Here is a 23437-nt window from a genome sequence, read left to right on the forward strand (position 1 = left end):
TCAAATATCCCCCTACTTCCTAGTGTGTTTTACTTTGTTACTTGTATTGAAGAAGTAATGCTTAATAGAACAAGCAGCCTGAAGACACCCTTCTGTAATTAGATTATTCATAAGCAGTAAAACTGTAAATACAGTTTCTACTGGAGGATTGACTAGGAAAGTGCCAGAGATTCCATGACATTTGACGACAACACAGCATACTGTAAAAAGTAGAGCACTACTTACTTTTCTATTCTGTTATCAATTTCTGAGAAAACCCCTCCACTTGAAGTGGACTGGATTTATTTTCAACTTTTACACATCTTTGGCTTTAAAAAGATTTGATGAGGAATGGAATATAAATTATTTCAGCTAGACTAAGATTTATGAACTCATACTATTTTTGCTGGAATATTCTTTTATTTTCTAAGTCAGTCCAGAGTGGATGGCTCAGCTTCCCAGGTCTGAATTTGCCAGAAGCAGTTGCATTTTGATCTGTTCTATTCTAATGCATCGGAGAAGGCAACGGCACCCCACTCCAGTACTCTTGCCTGGAAAATCCCATGGATGGAGGAGCCTGGTAGGCTGAAGTCCTTGGGGTCCCTACAAGTTGGACACGACTGAGCGACTTCACTTTCACTTTTCACTTTCATGCATTGGAGAAGGAAATGGCAACCCACTCCAGTGTTCTTGCCTAGAGAATCCCAGGGACGGGGGAGCCTGGTGGGCTGCCATCTATGGGGTCACACAGACTCGGACACGACTGAAGCGACTTAGCAGCAGCAGCAGCATTCTAATGCATATTTAATTCCAAAGCATCTGTCTTAAGTAGCAATCTAAATTTAGAAACCCACAGGCATCTTCATTTGAGTTACATATTCTATCTTAAAAGTAGTTCTTCCCATTGAGATAATTAAAACTTGATTCTGTTGTTGTATCTAGACTTCTACTGGCGTAATATTAAAGAAGTTTAGTGCTTAAAGTAAGACTCCTGCAACATAAAATTATTTATTCTGGAACCTTGCTGCTAAGCTGCTGCTAAGTCACTGCTAAGTCACTTCAGTTGTGTCTGACTCTTCGTGATCCCATGGACTGCAGCCTACCAGGCTCCTCTATCCATGGGATTTTCCAGGCAAGAGTACTGGAGTGGGTTGCCGTTGCCTTCTCCATCTGGAACCTTACAGAAGCTATAAATTTATGCCTAACTTGTAAAAGAGATGTTAAAACTAATATGTGATTTAAGTAGAGACAACAGAAAATTCCTTTACCTTCATATACTTCCATAAAAGTAAAGTATATTTCTTTATTACCTTAAATGAATGTAAATGTTGGATGCTTCTAAAATCTATTCTTTCTTGTGATGTCTATATTTTAAACTCTTGAGATAAAGTGAGCAAATTGGGAAAATTAAATCCCCTAAACACTTCAAACCCCTAAACTTATTATTTGATAAAATTCTTCACTAAGCAAAAAGGTACTGAAAATATAATTTCAAACAAAAATATATGCCTCTAATTTGTTACATAAAATCAGAAATATCATCATACAATTAATAAAATGCAAGTCATGAGTGTGTGAGTATAGATAAAGGAGAGATACAGATAGGTAGAGAGACACTAAAATTTGTGGCAACTTGGTATCAGGTATGATGGGACAGGATGTAAAGGACGTGGCAGAGCTACTTTATGTTTTAATGAAATACTAACACGTAAGCAATTCATTATTGAGAGAAAAATGTGGTTGTAACCAACCACCCTTGTTTAAAACTCTCCTAACATCAACTTGGCCTGCAGGTTAGAATAAGAAAATCTTAAGAAAGGAAAAGAAATCCTTAACCAATGTGTTTCTGAGATGATTTCAGTTTTTCTGCTAACAAACTGACAGAGAAATCACACTTACTTTCATTATTTTCCTTTTAGATTCCAATTTTAAGGAGTAGTGCATGTAATGAATGAAGCAATAATTCTGGAGAAAGTGATCCTTGTGATTGATTTAGGAGACATCTGCCAAGACAGAGACAAAGTAGGCTGCACACCTAGCCAACATAAAATCTATGACACAGGGCAACCCATAAGAAGTACTTGTAAGCCCAGGTTGCTGTGAGACACAACTGGAAGAAAAAAATTATGACTTAAGAAATTGATTTTAAAAACAAACAATAGGCCAAACCTTCTTTAAAATGACAATCCTAAAAGAAGATAGATGCAGAACCAACCATAACCAAAAATATTGTTTTACTTTGACAATCTGAATATAAATCAAGCTCTAATTAAAAACATCCTGTTTTTGACCAAAAATATATATAAACTACTAACATGAAATAGTCTAATTAATGTATTTCCTGAGGGTGTTACTCTAAAACTTTTTTTTTTTTTTCACGCAGAGGGACATAATTTCCTGGTAGAAAGAACTGTAGCTATCATAATAGCAAGTTGCACACTGGTTTGGTGAGCTGAGGGGGATGAGTGCAGGGGCAGAGATAAGTTTCACAGTTCCCACGCTGTCACAGGAATGCAGGAGAGATGAGAGTGACACAAGAGTTTACTGACATGTTACTCTAGAGAATATTCCACCATCCAGGTCCCTGAAACTTTCACGTAAGCTGCTTTCCATTGCTTGGATTCCCAGGTTTTATGAAAGGTGCTTTGTCTGGACCTTACAGAAGCTTTATGCTTTCATGACAGGATGCAGTCACAATCCCAGAAGAGGAAATAACAATAGGTGAGGCATCCCATGCCCAATCTTCCTACCCAGTTTGTAGGTAGAGCCAATTCACAGTCTGTCACTCAACCACTTCTTCTTGTCCTTAAACAACAGAAAGATTTTACTTATATGTGATTGCTCTAAACTTGCTCAATCTAACACTGATGATTTTTTTTTTCCCAAAGATTAACAAAACTTAATGGTTTCCTTGCTTTGAATTATCCCTCAGGCCCACCTGTACAAAATCTTCTTCTATATTATAGTCTTTTAAGATGTTATTCTCATCTGTTTTTATTCAAGTGGCTAGTCTATTAGCATTCAAATAAGAACTAAGTTATTATTCTGTGTGTATGTGCCCAGTCGAGTCTGACTCTTTGTGATGCCATGGACTGTAGCCCACCAGGCTCCTCTGTCCATGGGAATTCTCCAGGCAAGAATACTGGAGTGGGTTGCCATTTCTTCCTCCAGGGGATCTTCCTGACCCAGGTATTGAACCTGCATCTCCTGCATTGGCAGACAGATTCTTTACCACTGTGCCACCTGGGAAGCCCAAGTTATTATGTCTAAGTGTGGGATTTTAAGTATTTTGCAACATGGAGCATTTAGAGACATTTTAGAGGAATATTAAAAACATGAAAATTCTCACCCAAAAATATGAAAATATCACTTATTTTCTAAAAGAAAAGCCATGAGAACCTTTAATATATTTTATAATGTTGACAGGACTTCGTTCATAAGCTCAAAACATTTATCTCAACATTAAAATGAAAGAATTACAGAATTCACGAACTAGACCAGATTTCATACATTATCCAAATGAGAGAGTCTCAACATGACACCACTGACTTTTTCGGCCAGATTATTCTTTGTTGTAAAGAGATTTCCTGTGTATTGTAGGATGTTTAGCAGCATCTCTGGTCTCTAACCATTATATACCAGAAGCCCCACCCCACCCAGTGTGACAGAAATATCTCCAGATATTGTCAAATGTCCCTGGAGGACGAAAGTCTCCACCACCCAAGGACTGCTGCTATATGACAGGGAGGACTGTAGCAATCATATGACTAGAGAGAACTTCTACTGTAATCCTTAAGCAGTATATGGAGGATGTAATCAAAATCATATGTAGGAGGAAGAAAAATTAAATAAGGTACAGGTGTCGAATAGATTAATTTCTATAGCAAAATGAACACCTGTTCTATTTTGATGCTAATAAGACCAGAATGACATAGAAGTCTGCATTTTGTAAAAATACTTTTATGTAATTAAAAGATATGAAGGGCAGAGTTAGGACCCAATATTTATGCTTCCCCAAATTCATATGTTGAAACCTACCTACACAGTATTAAGAAGTTTGGGGCCTTTGGGAGGTAATTAGGATTAGATGAGGTCATGAGGGTGGGATCTTCAGGAATGGAATTCACGTCCTTGAAAGAGTCACAGAGGGTCTTCCCTGATGGCTCAGTGGTAAAGAATTCGCCAGCCAATGCAGGAGATGCTGGGTAGATACCTGGTGGGGCGGGGGGTGGGGGAGATCCCCTAGAGTAGAAAATGGCAACCCACTTCAGTATCCTTGCCTGGGAAATCCCATGGACAGAGGAGGCTGGCAGGCTACAACCCACAGGGTCACAAAGAGTCGCATATGACTTAGCAACTAAAGAACAACCACAACAGAGAGTCACAGAGAACTTGCTTCCTCCCTCTGCTCTCCACTCTGGGAGGATACAAGAAGTTCCCTGTCTATAGCCTGGAGGAGGACTCTCACCAGAACTTGGCCAGGCTGACATCTGATGTTAGACTTCAAGTCTTCAGAATGTAAGAGATTAATTTCTGTTTATGAGCCATCCATCTGCAAAGCAGGAGACGCAGGAGACTCAGGTTCGATCCCTGAATCAGGAAGATTCCCTGGACAAGCAAATGGCAACCCGCTCCAGTATTCTTGCCTGGAAAATTTCATGGACAGAGGAGCCTGGTGGGCTACAGTCCATGGGGTCACAAAGGGTTGGACATGACTGAGCGCACATATACCATGAGCCACCCAGTCTACTGTAGTAGCCAGAACACACCAAAACATCATCACAAAAACAGAAACATAGACTAGCTGGTACAGTTAAGAACTCACTGATTTGTCACTACTAGTTAAGAGTCTGCAATCATACCATTAGCTTTACCACGTTTAAGAGCTGTACCAACCCCCCCAACTTTTTTTTTTTTAATTAGAAGTAAAACTAACCTGTACTCAAATCCAGTATGGCAAGTCACTACATACAAAGGGGCTCTGTTCTGAGAGCACATTCATAAATCCAGTTTGTTCATAAGCCCTACAAAGTTAGCCTAGGTACCCAACCCAATGAGCTATACAGTACTGTACTATAATAGGTTTATAATATTTTTTCACACAAATAATACATAAAAAGCAAACTCAAAAATAAAACATTTTTAACCTTACAGTACTGCACCTTGAAAAGTACAGTACAGCTGGAATACAGGGGCTGGCATGGAATAAACAGGCAAGAAGAATTAACTGACTTGAGGAGGAAGAAGAGGTGGGAGATGGTACAGCTGAAAGACCATCAGCAACAGGAGATAGAGGGAAAGCTGAAATTTCACTCATGCCTGATGATGGCACAGGTTCTGGTTCCTTGCTGGGTTCAATTCCACCTACTCTCTTGAAAAAACAATCCAGTAATGTCTGGGTGGTAGCTCTTTTTTTTTCTTCTCATCATAGGTGGCATGGTGGCACTGGACTGCATTCTGAATGGCTGCTGCAAGATTTGTGTACCGTTCTATATTGAGTCTGTGCCTTAAAAACAGTTACTCCTCTTATAAAGAAAATCCCTTGCCATTTCCTGAATTGTGACTCTCTTCAGTTCTTTAATTACTTTTTCTTTCTCTTGTCTCTCTTCATTGTTTCTCTGGGACTCCAATTCCATCAGGGCTTCATTAATAAGCCTCTTGTGTTGACAGCAAGGAGTTCAATGAAGTTATCCTCTTGCAGATCTAGCTTCAGCTTCTCGCTGAGGGTCACTAAGTTGCCAAAGATTGACTCCTCCTCTACCTTCTCAAATCCAAGAAAATCATGAACAAATTGTAGGCAAAGGTTCTCCCAAACCCCATTCATGGTGACAGCAGTAACCTCACGCCAAGGGAAGTAAAAAAAAAAAAAAAAATGAATGGCCTTGTAGATGTTAAGAGTCCTTCCGAAATTGTTTCAAGGTTGTTCCTGATTCATCATTCACCTTTACTGCCTGATGAATATTGTGTCATAAATAATATTTCTTGCAAGTTGCTATAATGGTCCACAGGTTGGGTGAGCAACATAGTATTCAGTGGAAGATGCACTGCTTTGAAGATGGGATGAAAACTGTCCATGAGTGGGGAGTGGCCTGGAGCACTGTCAAGCCACAAAAGAATGTTGAATGGGACGTCCTCCAAGTAAGATTTCTATCCCTTTGGGATACTGTGGTGGAAAAATCAATCTTGGAAGATGCCCTGTGTAACCTAGGCTTTGGGGTTACTCTTCCACACAATAGGAAGAGAGCTCCTGGCTTTATTTTTAAGGGCTCTTGGGTTCTCCAAATGATAAACTAAGAGAGGTCTCCGCTTGATATCACCAGAAGCATTGCCACCAAACAACATAATTAGCCTATCAACTTTTCTCCGTACAGATGTAACTTCAGTCTGGCATCCTCTTCCAGTACAGCCCTGTCTTATCCATATTAAAAATCTGCTTGGGTAAATATGTGTCTTCAGCAATAATTCCCTAAAGCATTTCAGGAAATTCCCAGAAAGCTATCTGCACTCACTGCCTAGTGACTTTTATGTTGTGAAGGTTGGCTCTAGCCTTGATCTGATGAAACCAGCTGTTGCTAACATTAAAAAATGCACCCTCTAATTTTCACAGTATTTCTTCTTCAAGCCTTCATAAAGGCTTTTCAATTTCTCTTGAATCAGCATTAAACTGCATGTCCCTCCACACTGATGCTGATCCTGCATCCACACACTGAGAAAGTTCTCCATCTCCTCCATCACTCTTGCACGTTTCTTTGATATTATCATTGACATCATCACACAGCAGACGTCACATGTTCCATGATCTTGTCCTTGCTCTTTAGAATTGTGCTGACGGTCAAACAATTCATGTCATAAGAATGAGCGATGTCTATCATCTTTTCGCCTCACTCCACTCTCTCAATTATTTTCACTTTTGTTTCCATGGTTATCACTTGGCACAGAATAGCAGTACTGTTACATCACTGCTGTTTTTAGGCTTGCTTCCAGACACCCTGGGCTTGAAATAAAGATACTGTACTACTGTACTCTATGCTGCTAAGTCGCTTCAGTCGTGTCCGACTCTGTGCGACCCCATAGACGGCAGCCCACCAGGCTCCCCCGTCCCTGGGATTCTCCAGGCGAGAACACTGGAGTGGGTTGCCATTTCCTTCTCCAATGCAGGGAAGTGAAAAGTGAAAGTGAAGTCGCTGAGTCGTGTCCGACTCTTAGCGACCCCATGGACTGCAGCCTACCAGGCTCCTCCGTCCACAGGATTTTCCAGGTAAGGGTACTGGAGTGGGGTGCCATTGCCTTCTCCGACTGTACTGTATACAGTACAGTAAAGCACACAAAAGCAAAACCAACGGTAGAGGATGTACGCATGTGGCAGTGCACGCCAGACACATGAACTAACTTACGTGACTGGACATGCAAAGGCACATTCATATATTTCAAAGTTTGCATCTTGCAGTTTCATATGTAGGACACTTACTGGATTTAATAAATATGTGAACTGGAGGCAAGTTACTTAATTTCTTTGAGCTCTTTCCTCATTTGTAAAATTCAAATGATAATATAACTCATGGAGAAGTTAAAAAAAAGTTTTAAATGAGTTTTGGTATGTAAGGAGCTCAGTTAATAAAATACATGATTAATAAATAGTAATGGTTATTATGAATATGAATTAGAAAAGCTGTGGTAAATTTCATCTAATAAAATTTGAATCCTCTGCTTTCCGAGTTGGTTTATGGTTTATAGACTGTGTGGCAGGAAATCTCTTTCTAATCTGTCAGCTAATGTCAACATAACAGAAAAATCAAAGTTTCAAAATGAAAGTTTTCTGAGATGTCAAACAAGTTCAGAGAGTGTCTTCCATAGTTCCCCCATGTTAGCTAACTTCTGACTTAACCTTACATGTGTACATGTCTTCTCCCAGTTGGATAGCAAATATCATTATTAGAAGTATTTTTTTATATTTGTTTTCCAATATTATGGCAAAATAGGTGAGGATTTTAACAAGCACACAATCTCAGAGCTTGTACTTCTTGAATGCCCAGAGAACTTTCAAATGTAAACATAACTCAGGATGATTCACCATCTATCCAAAAATTAGGAAAACACCCAAGCATGACAATAAAACAAACAAACAAAAACTTAAAAAGAAGAATCATTCCTGCAGAATCTTTACCTTGATACCATCAAAATAACCACCTAATATCACAGTGCTACCCACCGGGAAAGTCTGATCGTGGCACTTGGTCTATATATTCTTATTTCTATTCTGCAATAACATGTGAGTAGATTCTGCATTTAGCTACCCATTTTTTACATTTTCAAGTAACACCTGTGCCATAATAATTGTCCTTTAACCACTTGAATTTTCAATCATAGTTGGAATGTGAAATAGCAGCACCTACCATTATAGTGTTTAATTGTGTCAATGGTTAAGAATCTCTTCACTACAAGATAAGCAGAGCCAGGTTCAGCTAATGAACTCCATCGAAGCACCTGTTCCAACACATTTTCTGTGTAGTGAAGAGGACGTTCTGCAAAAAAAAAAATAAATAAATTACCAAAAAAATCTTAACTTTTTTTGATTATAAAATTTAAAACGTCCTTTTAAAAAGCTCTGTGCATTACAAGCATGACTGTATCTTATAGTACACAAGAATAGTGCTAGGACTACATACAGGATACCTGGAACAGCATTAATCACATAATAAAATTCACTGTATCAATAAATCTGTACAGGGACATCTGTTTGTTATTAAACTACTTTTTTAAAAATTCAGAGGTGTTATTCTTTAGATGGGGCTTCCCTGATAGCTCAGCTGGTAAAGAATCTGCCTGCAATGCAGGAGACCCCGGTTTGATTCCTGAGTTGGGAACATCCCCTGGAGAAGGGATAGGTTATGGGCTCCAGTATTCATGTGCTTCCCTGGTGGCTCTGACGGTAAAGAATCTGCCTGCAATGTGGGAGACCTGGGTTCGATCCCTGGTTGGGAAGATCCCCTGGAGGAAGGCATGGCAACCCACTCAAGTATTCTTGCCTGGAGAATTTCCATGGACAGAGGAGCCTGGCAGGCTACATACAGTACATGGGGTCACAAAAAGTCAGTCACAACTGAGCGACCAAGCACAGCAGAGCATAGCATTCTTTATATAAAAATCTCAGGAAAAAAGCTACCTTTCTATAAAACAAATTAGTGAATTACTCTACTTTTTAATTTAAATAACATTCTAGTTTGCTTATAGAAAAATGCCTGTTTGCACACACAATTAAATATTTGTAAAAGTACTAGTAATTGGCCCAGTACTAAGTATAAATCCTTTGTTTATCCCAACAAGGCTAGCATAATTTCTGATCAACACTAGTGAACAACTTATAGCTGATAATCAACTTATATGAAATTATAAAGTATAACTTCAAAAAGAACAGAATATAATCCTTATCAAACACTACTGACTAATTTCAGTTTAACTATTAGTGGAAATATCGATCAGAAACATTATGCAGCAATATTATCCATTAACAGTTCATATAATAGGCTAACAAGCAAAAAGTTGGTCACATCTTTACAATTTCTCCTTGATAAATACTCATCCATATATATTCTGTTTTATGCAACCATACTTTAAAATATATCACAAGTTCTTAACATAGAGTTAATTAACCAAAAAACCCCATAGGTTTTTAGAATTACAATCAAATTTCATAGCAAAGTTTTTTGCTGATCAAAATATGCATGTGTGTGTGCATGGGTGCTCGGTCATGTCTGACTCTTTGCAACCCCATGAACTGTAGCCAGCCAGGATCCTCTGTCCATGGATTTTCCAGGCAAGAATATGGAGTGAGTTGTCATTTCCTATTCCCAACCTCGGGATCAAACCCGAGTCTCCTGCATTGGCAGGTGGCTTCTTTCCCACTAGTGCCACCCGGGGAGCCTGGTCAAAATATGCTAATCACTTAATAAAATCTTGTAACAGAAGCATATGCTGGGGGAGAAAAAAATCAAGTCTTTTCATAGTGTACTGAAAACAGCATAACTGAAATAGCAAGAACATAAACTCTAACGTGAAGATGTTGATGTAAGTTTGCTGGCACCACAGCCTTTATAAGTCAACTCAACTCTTTCATAACCTCCTACTAGGGTTTTTGTTTTTGGTTAAAGTAGTAATGCCAACAACAAAGTCTATGTCAACAGCATCACACTTGTATATTACCCATGTATACATAAACTCACAAGTAATAAAAAAGACCAAATGTATCACATTCTCTTTAGTACTGGTCTCCCTTTTATTAGCACAGCATTCTGGAACTTGTTTTTTTCCTTCCAGTGTAAATAACTAGATTTTTTGCTTTCTATTCAGTACAGTGAAATGCAGTTCTGCATTCTGTGCATCTTGGTGTAAGCCTAGGCTTTGTGAGGTGATTGCAAACAACAACAACAACAAAACACAGAGCAACTAAGTCATACATCTTGGAGACAAACCTATTTCTTATTTATAAATATATCTCTTTCACAAAGCAGAGTGCTGAGTACATAATAGATGTTCAATAATAAATACTTGGGGAATAAAATACCTTACAAATTTCTATGGTAATCCATAAATTAACAGTAAATAATTGTAAATGGATCAGCAGACATATATACTTCTTTGAAAATCAGGGAAAATCTTTTGTGCTACTTTAATCCTGTTTTTTAAAATAAATTTATAAAAGGTTTGGCAAAAATCATGGGACACTACTTGAAAACTCTGGGATGCTACTTACCCTGTTAACAGTTGCCATTTCTAGAATACCAACTATGTATCAACATACTATGCACTGGCTACCTTACATCAATTACTGTTTTCAACTCTTAAAACACTTTTCATTACAAATTATTATTTATATTACATGTTAAAGAACCCAAGAATCAGAGAGATTCATCTACTTGCCTAAAATCAAACAGCTGATTCAAGTGAGGAACAGAGATTTGATTCTCAAATCTATCTGACTTTACAGCCCCAAGCTCCAAATCATAACTATTACATTTGGTTTTATTTTGTACAGATATGTAAACCTCCCCATGATGATTTTCACATATGTAATTTTGGGGAAAAAGTATCAACTCACCAAGATATTTCTGAGGACAAAAGGTAATATATGCAAAGTGAAAAACAATGCCAATTGACACTTTCTCCTTCACTTTCCTATCCTTAGTGAGAAGACAGTAAGTAAATAAGATAGTTTCAACATCCTTTATGTCAAGAAATTTATCATACTGCAGTTGGCTTGGAGGTAGGAATGCTCTTCTTAACTGCAAAACTACCTGGATTGAAATAAAAGCTTACTCTCCTTTATTATAAGAATTTGTAATGAGACTTCCAAATATTAGAACATTTGTATTAAAGAGGGTCACTATTACCAGTAGATACAACAGTGATACCTCAAAGGTACTCTTAGTTATACTGAAATATATCACAGCAGAGGGAGAAGCAAATATAGATTGGCAAAAATTAGCCAAGTATGTTTTTCACATCAATATTAATTCAAGAGAATGAAAATCCTGAAGATCCAAGTTCCTGCATAAAAATTCAGCTGAAAAATAGGATGAAAAGATAAATCCTTATTAGACTGTCAAATGACACAATTATAAAAGAGTTAAGAGACAGGAAAAATGGACTGAGTCATCAAATGTTGTTGGAATATAAATTCCTACAAGTAAACAAGTTTTTGTTAACAGTTACATTTACAACCATCTGTCACGATAAATTACATAAGTCAGCTGGCATTAGGGTATTACTAGGGGAAAAAAAACAAAAACCTGATTTGTACACTGTTTATCCCTGGAGGAGGGGATGGCAATCCACTTCAGTATTCTTGGCTGGAGAATCACATGGAGAGAGGAACCTGGTGGGCTACAGTCTACAGGGTCATGAAGAGAGGGACATGGCTGTAGTGACTTAGCATGCACCCACTCACACTATCTAGAGCATTAAATTTTTTGCTGAAAATTCAGCGTGATCATTTAAGAACAGGGTGTGGAGGTGGTTCTTTAGCTAGCTAGGTCATGTTCTCAATATTTTAAAATCTTGTCTGTAGAATTAAAACTGGCCGGCCTCATTAAACAGAGAACTATTCATTTCCACCTGAAACAATTGGTGTTATCCTTAAATTTCTGGCAGTAACGACATAGGATTTCCAGAGACTTCCTTAATAATTAAAATTTTAGTGTCAAATCTAGAGCCATGCAAGTCTCTCAGAGGATGACAGCACCCTGTCAATCAAGAGAAGGACCAGAAAGACTCTGAATAAAAATGAACTGATCTTCCATCTCATGGTAGATATGAGCAGGAAGAGAACATTTTGTTATGATGCTGCTACGTAGAAAGTAGCTACTTCACCAACTTGAGCCTCTCAGTGAGGAAGCCCACTTAAATGAGGCCCCTGAGCAGTTAACTTTTTTCAGCATAGAAGGAGCTAAGGGGTAGAGTGCTACATTGGTAGGATACCGGTTCATTCTTAAAGTGAAGCATTGAAATACCAGAAGTATGGTAAAAAATGATACCCTCTCCCAAGGTGGGTTTCAGCTTGTCCTGGCACCAGGACCCACTGGTGGCAGTGTGTCAAGAATGCCTGGCATCTTTCAAAGGATGAGACAAAGAAAGGCTTGTTCTCTGTCTAGCACAAGTTTCCAATGTCTCAGACACTCATTTAGAAGGAAATCCTACTTATAAACTAACAGCTTAGAATCTAACTAGCCTTAATATAAATTCTCAAAATATTTTATATGGATTTAACATGATGTATTTTCTCCATGAATCTTGAGTACTACAAAAGCAAAAAAAAGAAAAAATAATAATTGTGCTTTGTCAGAATTTTGCTAAGAGTTGTTTACCACCTGCTGTAGCTTGGCTGTTTCCCCACTCCCCCAGTTCACAGGTTGAAGTAATTCCCAATGTGACAGTATTAGATGGAGGGGCTTTGGGAGGTGATTAAATCATGAGGGTGGAGTCCCCCTAAATGGGTTTGTTGTTGTTTAGTTGCTAAGTTGTGTCTGACTCTGTGACCCCATGGACTGTAGCCCACCAGCCTCCTTTGTCCATGGGATTTCCCAGGCAAGAATACTGGAATGTGTTGCCATTTTCTTCTCCAGGGCATCTTCCTGACCCAGGGATTGAACTCGTGTCTGCTGCACTGGCAGGCAGATTCTTTACTGGTGAGCCATGAGGGAAGCCCCAATGGGCTTAATGCTCTTATATAAAAGGAATCCCACAAAGTTCCATTTCATCATGTGAAGATTCAGTGAAAAGATGGCCATCTGTCATCCAAGAAGCAGCCCCTCACCAAGCAACAAGTCTGCTGGCACTTTGGTCTTGGACTTTCTAGCCTCCAGAAATGTAAGAAATAAATTTCTCCTGTGTAATTCTGTTGTGAAGTGAAGTGAAGTGAAGTGAAATCTCTCAGTCGTGTCCGACTCTTTGTGACCCCATGGACTGTAGCCTGCCAGTGTCCTCCACCCGTGGGATTTTCCAGGCAAGAGTACTGGAGTGGGTTGCCATTTCCTTCTCCAGGGGATCTTCCCAACCCAGGGATCGAACCCAGGCCTACCCACATTGTAGGCAGATACTTTACTGTCTGAGCCACCAGGGAAGATCCCAATTCTGTTATAGCAGGCTAAACAAACTGAGACACCATTTCACCAATGATGGCAATTCTGCTAATGATACATGAGTCACAAATTGACATGCTTATATCAGTCTGAATTTGTAGCTATCATATCTATGATAATTCCATTTATAAACTTAAGAATCTATTTTCATTATCTTCAACCATATAGGAAGGTCAGAGCACTTACATGGGCTTCCCTGGTGGCTCAGATGGTAAAAAATCTCCCTCCCTGGTTTTGATCCCTGGGTCAGGAATAGCCCCTGGAGAAGGGAATGCTACCCACTCTAGTAGAGTCTCTCAAGATAATAAAGGGAACAAACAAAATATCTATTATACAAAGGAGGCATTGGAAATGCCTCGGTAGAGAACTATGGTTTTAAAGTTTACAGGCAGTGAAAATAAAATCCAGCACTTTTGGTTCACTTGCTTATTTATTCATTTACTTATTTATTTTTGGTTGCTTTGGTTACTTGGAGTATTTATATTTACATTAGATAAAGCACCAATTCCTTGCTGACATTCTTCCTATCAACCACAATCTTATGGACTACCAATGCCTTCACTTATATCTTCTTTTTACATTTCACTTTATCTTCCCTGCATGTTACTAGAAATAAAGCTCTTAATATTTCAGAAGGTCAGGTGGCTCCACAGGTCCCATCTGCTCCAGTAAGTCAACATAATCACAGGTCCCTTTGGTGCTTTCTTAGCTGTGTTCCTCTAAAAGCAGTGAAAATAATCTTAGTTTTCTCTTTGGGAAATTTCAACTTGAATGGTTGACCAAACATTAAGACCATGCCAAATTTGAATTCCTAACTCCATCAGATGTACTCTTTCTTGATGTACATGGGGTGTTCCTTTGATTATATATCTGGACATTTACCAGTCAAAACAGCTTGAAGTCTCCTAGTCTTTTTATAGTTTCATCAACTTTTCTTTAATTAGAAGGAACCAAAAAAAAAAAAAAAAAAACAACACCTGACTCCAGTGTTACCATTTGTGATATACTGATTGGCACATGCAAGTTGATAATTAGTCATTTTCAGGATAAGCATCCCTTCATTTTCCCAGAAGAAATTTAAAAAGAGTGTTTCCAGATATAGTGCAATCTCTGTACCAGCTATATATATAATTCCTTCCTATCCTCACCCATTTGGATTATTCCTCTCATTTTGGAGAACAAATGCCCAAAGGCACAGACCTCCAGAACTGAGAGATGGGGCTATCCTTTAACTCAACCCTTGAGAGAAACAAGGGTAGGGAGAGGATGACTACCCCAAATCCATGATTCATTGTTCTGCTGTTGACTTCATAAAAAATCAACAGCAACAGAAGCATAGAGGAGACCATCAGCTATCTAAGAGCTAAGGAGGCCTTTGAGATCTCCCAGTGGTTGCTCGTCTACAAGGATATTTGTAAACAATGCCACTGTCAACACTGGGCAGCAGGTATCTTTTCAAATCACATTTTTATCTTTTCCAGATATGCACCCATGAGTGGAACTGCGAGATCAGACAGTAATTCTATTCTTAGTTTTTTTGAGGAACCTCCACACTGTTTTCCATAGTGCCTATACCAATTTACATAATCAACAGTATATGAAGGTTCTTTTTTTTCTCCACATCCTCACCAACATTTGCTATTTATAGACTTTTTGATGACAGCCATTTTGACAACTGTGAGATGATATATCACTGTGGTTTTGATTTAGCAATACATTTCCCTGATGATTAGTGATGCTGAGCATCTCTTCATGCACTGGTCAGCCATCTGCATGTTTCCTTTGGAAACATGTCTATTCAGATCTTCTGCCCATTTTTAATTGTTTGTGGATTTTTTTTTTTTTTTGCTATTGATTTGTAGGGGTTATTTAGATATTTTGGCTATTAACCTCTTAACAGATGTATGATTTGCAAATACTTTCTCCCATTCTGTAGGCAGTCTTTTCATTTTTGTTGATGGTTTTCTTTGCTGTATACAAGCTATGAAGTTTAATTCAGTTCAGTCGCTCAGTTGTGTCCAACTTTTTGTGACCACATGGACCGCAGCACACCAGATATCCCTGTCCATCAGCAACTCCCGGAGTTTACCCAAACTCATGTCCATTGAGTCGGTGATGCCATCCAACCATCTCATCCTCTGTCGTGCCCTTCTCCTCCTGCCTTCAATCTTTCCCAGCATCAGGGTCTTTTCAAATGAGTTAGCTCTTCACATCAGGTGGCTGAAGTACTGGAGTTTCAGCTTCAACATCAGTCCTTCCAATGAACACTCAGGACTGATCTCCTTTAGGATGCACTGGTTGGATCTCCTTGAAGTCCAAGGGACTCTCAAAAGTCTTCTCCAAAACCACAGTTCAAAAGCATCAATTCTTCAGCACTATTTATTTTTTCTTTTGTTTCTATTGCCTTGGAAGACAGACCCAAAAGATACTGCTACAATTTATGTCAAAGAGTGTTCTGCCTACATTCTAGGAGTGTTAAGGTTTCAGGTCTTACATTTAAGTCTTGAATCCATTTTAAATTTATTTTTGTATACAGTGTAAGAGAATGTTCTAATTTGATTCTTTTACATGTGGCTATCCAGTTTTTCCAGTACAACTTATTGATGAGACTGTCTTTTCTCTAATAATGAAAAGGTTTTAAATTATTTTAAAATAATATGAACCTATTTGTGATTTACAAAGATAATTTAGGCAGTAGTACTGACAGTTATCTTTTACTCACAAATAAAGCTGGTAACCTACCCACTTCTTGAAATTAAACAACCAAAGTCAAGACTTTAACACTAGTGAACTATACAGTAATACAAAATTATGCTTCACTTATGCAAAAGATTTTAATTGTATGCTGCCGCTAAGTCGCTTCAGTCGTGTCCGACTCCGTGCGACCCCATAGACGGCAGCCCACCAGGCTCCCCTGTCCCTGGGATTTTCCAGGCAAGAACACTGGAGTGGGTTGCCACTGTATTCTCCAATGCATGAAAGTGAAAAGTGAAAGTGAAGTCGCTCAGTCATGTCTGACTCTTAGCGACCCCACAGACTGCAGCCCACCAGGCTCCTCCGTCCATGGGACCTTCCAGGCAAGAGTACTGGAGTGGGGTGCCATTGCCTTCTCCATTTAATTGTATAGCAACTGTTATTAGGCACTGTTGTCAGAGATAAAAACTGTACTAGAGATAGAAACAGAGTCCCTTGTTCCCGCTAAAGAGCTCTCAAGAAAGACAAAAATAAATCCATGTGATAGGCACCATAAAAAACAAACAAACAAAACCGACAAGACAAAGTGTGATGGAACCCTTAGTCTGGGTTTTAAAGGAGGTAAACAAGGGGGCCAGAAGGGGAGGAATAAAGGCGCACTTGGGCAACATCTTCTTGTGTGTTAGTCAAGCACAAGGTATAGAGGTGATTGTCTTCTATGGTGATTGTCTTCTAAAGAAAGCAAAATGAGAAAAGATGGTAAAAAAGATCAGAGCAGCAGCAGAAACCCACTATTTTGGGATAGACAGATGAAGAAGAATTGACAAACGAGATAAAACAATTCCAGCACTAGGAAGAGAATCAAAGCAGCAATGAAAACAGAGTGAACGCGTTTTGAGTAAAAGGGAATGGTTATTAGCAATAAATGCTACACTGAGAAGAAGCAAAGTAAAGCCAGAAGCAATCCACTAGACTTGGCAGGTGGGGGGCTGCTGGAGTCATTGGGCAAAACACCTTTTATGAGAGGCCAGACTGAGCCTGACTATGGGGAAGACAGTGTGAACTGACACCAAAGGACCATTGTCACTGAATCCTGGCAATGAATATTGGAAAGTAGTGTTTTAAAAAAAATTACATTTTTAAAGAATAGTGCATGATAAAAAGAATAAAGGAATAAAAACATCAAGATGGAATAATGAAAGACAAAGTATTTGATAATCCCATTTCATTCTAACACTGATTATAAGATTCTTAGTAATATGCAATGAGGTATTTTTAATGTTCAATTTTAATTTTTGTATTGAGCTTGCAGGTGGCAAGAGATTTTACTTTTGGCAGTTTGACATCTATACCTGAAAGAGTCCCAAGACCTAAGCAGGTATCAACTAGACAGATGGTCAAGATACAAAGACATTCTGCATCTTTTTTTTTTTCCCTAGAGGTCTTTAAAACCAAATGGTGTCATAAGAATGTTAGGCTTATTATTCTTGGGGTGGTCAACGCATTTTAAAAGCTCTCTTTATTCTTCTGTACCTGAGATTAAAAAAAATGACAAAATATCTGATCCACTCTACTAAAGATAGATGACAAAGTAAAAAATTAAAAAGGAACCTTCTAGGCTTAAAACAAAATTAGTTTTTAAAATAATAATCTTTTAAATCAGTATCCTTGTTAAATAAGCAGCATACAGGAATAACGTGGAATAAGCTGGATGGTGGTGGTGACATTTAGAATATTGTTACAAATCACACTGCCTGTTCTTAAAAATGAAGCCTTATTTCGTGAGGCAGAAACATACACAACTAATATTTTACACTATAAACTTACAGTCAATAAAACAATCTAATTATTTTAATAATAAAATCATAGGAGGGCAACCTCAAGTAGCACCAACATACATCAATTCATGCACTGAAGTAGAAGGGGAGTCATAACAGGATGTGAAACTTTATAAAAACATAAAATGTTAGTAATGATTTTTCAGAAAAATAGTGTTTCTTCACACTCTAAGGAATTTAAAAATCCCTAGCATAAGAACCACTTACCGAGCTCTTCATTTTCTATGACTTCAAATGTGGCCCAGATATCATCTTTTGTTGGAATTATATTTTTTATTGCTAATATGTCATTAGTTAACTCTTCTGCTTCCATCACAGGAGATATCTGCAAGAGAAGCAAAATTTCTTCAGAATATACGTCAAACGCAGAAGTGGCCTTATGCTAGGGCGGTAACACCTGCCCACCATCTACCACCTAATGATACTATAAGTGTCCTCTTAGTACGTTTAACTAGTTTCTCTAAGCATCTAGGGCAAACAGCTTATTCAGATCTTCTCCATAATGCAATACATTTTCATGTATGTATAAAAAGTGCCCATATAATCGGGAAGAATTTTTTTGTTTTTAACTCAGTGAACAATTAAATAACTCAAAAAGGGAAGATACCTATTCATACTCAGAAAGACCTTCCACAGATATTGGATCCTATGGCCTTGTAGGCAAAAATCTTTTCACTCAGTTCTATAACCAGCAGTCTAAAATGGCTCATTCAGTTTGGGCTCTAAATTATACACAGTTGACTGCGGTCCACCATGCCAAAAAGCCCCAGGTTTAGTGGTGTGTGGTGTGCCCTGCCATGCCAAGTGACAGATGCTGGGACGCCAAAGTCTGCTTTCAGGCCAAGGGCAGAGTCTGCAGAGTCAGCCTGGGGGTCAGCTCTCCGAGAGTCTCAGAGCCTCGGACCACTGCATAAGTACACCACCTTCTTCAGGGACTTTGGGGGTTTCTCATTTGCTTTCTCCCGGTTTTTGTTTTTACCAGTCTTACAGGCATGCTGGCCAAAAGCAAGTTGGTTTTCTCCAATTAGAATTTAGTTACAATGCTAAAAAATAGAACATGATTTAAGCATGAGAATACTGCAGCTGCAACCTTGTTTCCACATTTTCAGTACAAGTATGCACCTATTAAAAATTTCTTAGAAAATGTGCTCATTTCCATTTCTCCTGTCCTTTATTGATCATAAGCATATTGCACATATATAAATAATATAAAACATCTTTCATTAGAGGTAACTCATATAGTCTGTCTTTTGGAGTTCGTGGAATACCTTTGGAATATATTAGGCTTCCCTGGTGGCTCAGATGGTAAAGAATCTGCCTGAAAAGTGGGAGACCTGGGTTCAATTCCTGGGTCAGGAAGATCCCCTGGAGAAGGGAATGGCTACCCACTCCAGTATTCTTGACTGGAGAGAGCCTAGCGTGCTACAGTCCATGGGGTCGCAAAGAGTTGGGACATGACTGAGCGACTAACACTGACTTGGAATATATTAATGATGCAGTGAAGTCCATTATTTGCTGTTTAGAAAAGCTCAGTGTAGTACAACCTTAAAAGGAAAAAAAAAATAGCATATGGCAAAAGCAGAGAATTTTAAGGAATAGAAACCTTAGTAGATGAATGACTTCAGTGATGTCACTCATCAGAATGGCTTTACAATTTTTTAAGAAGTATAGCCCTTCCTTACAAAGAAATAAATTACTGAGAAACCAAACTAGTGAAATAGTTGGCAGGGAGTTCCTCAGGTTGACACAGGAATGGAAGATTGGAACTCATTTCCTTGTTCCAGGTGATACCCAAGGCCCCTCTTCAGAACACCTTGAACTCTACAAAACACACTTTGGAATTAATTACTGTAAGTGATACACAAACCGATATAATGAACATCAGACTTGGAATATCATGACTAATGTTGCATCCAGGCCTTAATGTTATTAATTCCCGTTTCTACTCATATGAACGTGAGACATCACTGCTTCACCTACCTCCTTGGGTTGAGGTAATGATTGACTGAAATAAATATAAGAGCTGTGCAAAGTTTTAAGCACTGACTGGATGTTTATTTTTATATAGTTTTTGCTATGTTTTTCAAGAGAATTTAGTTTTTGTAGGTGAAAGTGGACATTCTTTTATATGAATATACTTAAAATACAAATTTTGCTCAATTTTAATAATTTCTGGTATGGCTCTATTAGATAAAATGAACTAGTGAAGAGTTTATGGGTAAGTGGAGTTAAGTCATGTGCTTTGACTATCCCTTTCAGCATAAGTGATAGACATATGCTGAGATATCTCTACTACTTCCTCATGTCCCCTATGATCAACATCACATGTTCAGTGTAACAAACAGATGTGGCCAAGGAGTGCAAGGCAGCTTGTGTTAGTTCCACAGCTGAGTAACCAGTGTCAAAGAATCATATGTAATCATTTGTGTGTGTGCGTGCTTAGTCGCTCAGTTTGTCTAACCCTTTGCAACCCCATGGGCTGTAATCGCCAGGCTCTTCTGTCCATGGGATTGTCCAGGCAACCATACTAGAATGGATTGTCATTGCTTCCTCTAGGGGATCTTCCTGACCCAGGTATCGAATCTGTGTCTTCTGCACTGCAGGTGGATTCTTTACCACTGTGCCAACTGAGAATATCCCCGTATGTAATCATTAAACACATATAAAATAATAATTACAGTATCTTTGACATAACTAAATTCCAGAAATATTTAATGTTAAGACTCTGTTTTATCTTGCACTTTAAAAAAGCTAAGAAGCTAAAACTGAATTTCTACTGTTAGATGGCAGCATTCTATCCTATGCACAAAGAAAGCAGTCTTACTCTCTTAAGGCTGACTAAGTACAGACTATGGTAACATGAAAAGGATCTTTTAAATTCAAAACAAATGGTTAACTAAAGTTACCAAGGAAGAGAAGAGTTATTTCATATTCCAGTACACTGAAATATTGGAAGCTAAAGTCTAGGATCGGCTTTCCTAGTGGCTCAGCAGTAAAGAATCCACCTGCCAATGCAGGAGATGCAGGTTCAATCCCTGGGTTGGGAAGATTCCCTGGAGAATCTTCCCACTCCAGTATTCTTGGCAGGAGAATCTCAAGGACAGAGGAGGCTGGTGGGCCATGGGGTTGCAAAAAGTTGGACACAACTTAGTGACAAAACAACAACAAAGTCTAGGATACAAGAGTGGGAGATTTATATACTAGTTGTTATTTATTAAGCACTTATGTACCATGTGGCTATGGTTTTTCCAGTAGTCATGTATGGATGTGAGAGTTGGACTATAAAGAAAGCTGAGCACCAAAGAATTGATGCTTTTGAACTGTGGTGTTGGAGAAGACTCTTGAGAGTCCCTTGGACTGCAAGGAGATCCAACCAGTCCATCCTAAAGGAAATCAGTCCTGAATATTCAATGGAAGGACTGATGCTAAAGCTGAAACTCCACTTTGGCCACCTGATGCCAAGAACTGACTCATTTGAAAAGACCCTGATGCTGGGAAAGATTGAAGGTGGGAGAAGAAGGGGATGACAGAGGATGAGATGGTTGGATGGCATTACCGACTCAATGGACATTAGTCTGAGTGAACTCCAGGAGTTGGTGAGGGACAGGGAGGCCTGATGTGCTGCAGTCCATGAGGTCGCAAAGAGTTGGACACGACTTAGCAACTGAACTGAACTGACTATGTACCATGATATCTGCTAAGTGTTTTATAGGCAGGATATTACCAAGTCCTCAAATTAATGCTATTATATAAATTCTGTAATCTTCCCTCATTAGAAAGGTAAGCAGATAGAGACTCAGATGGGAGTATATCTGTTGCCTCATGTCAAGAAGGTAGGAAGACGAGTAGCAGATGTTAGAGCTCAGGCTGTTCTATAGAACCTATAGAACATCCTAACCACAACTAAAAGAACATAGGGTGGTCTCCAAATGACTAAAACATGGGATTCCCAGAGGATATTGGCAGGAAGAGTCAAACTTGTCATGATTTGAATTGGACATATAAAATAAGATAGAAAAAACAATGGAAAATTCAAGATATGTAGACTAATGCTAACACTTATGATTTTCAACAGTATTCTTTACATTCCATATTTGGGACTCACCCGAATTATAATACTGCAGTCAGGTTCCTTTCTTTCTACATATACTTCAATTAACAAATCTCCAGCCTGGGAAACCTAAAAAGGGCAGATGCGAAGACAGCAAATATAAGTATGTTGCAAGGACATACACAATACTTAGGATGGTTCAAAAGTCCTAGTCATATTTCTAAAAATTTTATAATAAATGAAATGGGATCATTCTCCCTGTTCACAACATAATGATACCCATTTTCTGGATACAGTTAAGGATGTGGTATCTACACAAATGATATAATCAGCAAACACAATCACATACCATTTTTCTTGTCTTTGACTCAAAAGTATAGTGTCCTCACATACCCTTAACTAGCTACAGTAGAAACAGAGATGGTAAGGCCAAAGATTGAAATTTGAAGATAAATTAGGTCAGAGCTGTATTAAAATTACAAATAGAAAATGTATATTTAGCAACAAAAATTAAAAGTGAAGTGACAGAATATAAGAAGATAATAAAGTTTTTACTTAAATTACCTTAGCCAAACATCAAGTGCTAGGTTATTTGGGTCCCTACTACCCCTAAGACTCACTATGTGAAGAAAACACAAGGCAGGCAACACAAAGCGTAAGATGTCACTATGTAGATTGACACAATAATGTGAAGAAGATTAACAAAGAACCAAACAAATCTACGAAAAATATTTTGAGTTGCTTTTTTCAGAAACTCCCTTAAGTAATCACTCAGAAGTCACATCCATCACTCATTTTTAGAAAAAGATCATAATGGAGAAATGATCATTTCAAAGTTAAATTTGCCTCAGAATAAAACCTGCGGAGTAAATTTATGGGGCAAACATTAAAAATGTACTTTGAAGAGCTGTTCATAGTTATTCTAACACTACAGGCTTAGCAAAGCTTATTTCCAATTTTTCTTCCCTATGTTTAGAGCTACATAAAAATGCTAGGGAAGAAAAGATACAGTTGACATTTTTACTTTCCCCTGTGTTTGTATAAACAACTCTCCGGGAAGGACACATTTTAAAAATTAAAAAAGCAAACACAAAGAATTCATAGAGTGTAGCCAAAAACAAGAATAGCTCAGAAAATCAAACAGGGATAAGACTTAGAGTCTGTCAGAAAACTACTTCAGACAAGTTTTGAATGGACTGGAGAAAAACTCCAGCAAAACAACAGATTTTTTCCAAACTGTT

At 38.3% G+C, this 23437-nt stretch overlaps 1 protein-coding gene across 6 annotated transcripts in view; it reads right to left on the reverse strand.

Moving 5' to 3' along the window:
* The window catches only part of ARAP2 (ArfGAP with RhoGAP domain, ankyrin repeat and PH domain 2), a 197010-nt gene that overhangs the window by 34831 nt on the left and 138742 nt on the right, over positions 1-23437 (reverse strand). For 4 of the 6 annotated variants that reach the window (XM_059887745.1, XM_059887746.1, XM_024993531.2 and 1 more), the window contains 3 exons: positions 22251-22325; positions 18353-18470; positions 8373-8501 (listed from right to left, as the gene is read on the reverse strand). In XM_059887745.1, the coding sequence (XP_059743728.1) occupies positions 8373-8501; positions 18353-18470; positions 22251-22325 (322 nt within the window). Of the gene's footprint in view, positions 1-1878; positions 1983-4447; positions 4532-8372; positions 8502-18352; positions 18471-22250; positions 22326-23437 lie in introns of all 6 variants that reach the window. The other 2 variants (XR_009494861.1, XR_009494862.1) reach the window with 2 other exon arrangements.

The sequence above is a fragment of the Bos taurus genome, chromosome 6 (genome assembly GCF_002263795.3).
Source record: "Bos taurus isolate L1 Dominette 01449 registration number 42190680 breed Hereford chromosome 6, ARS-UCD2.0, whole genome shotgun sequence".
Taxonomy (NCBI): Eukaryota; Metazoa; Chordata; class Mammalia; order Artiodactyla; family Bovidae; genus Bos; species Bos taurus.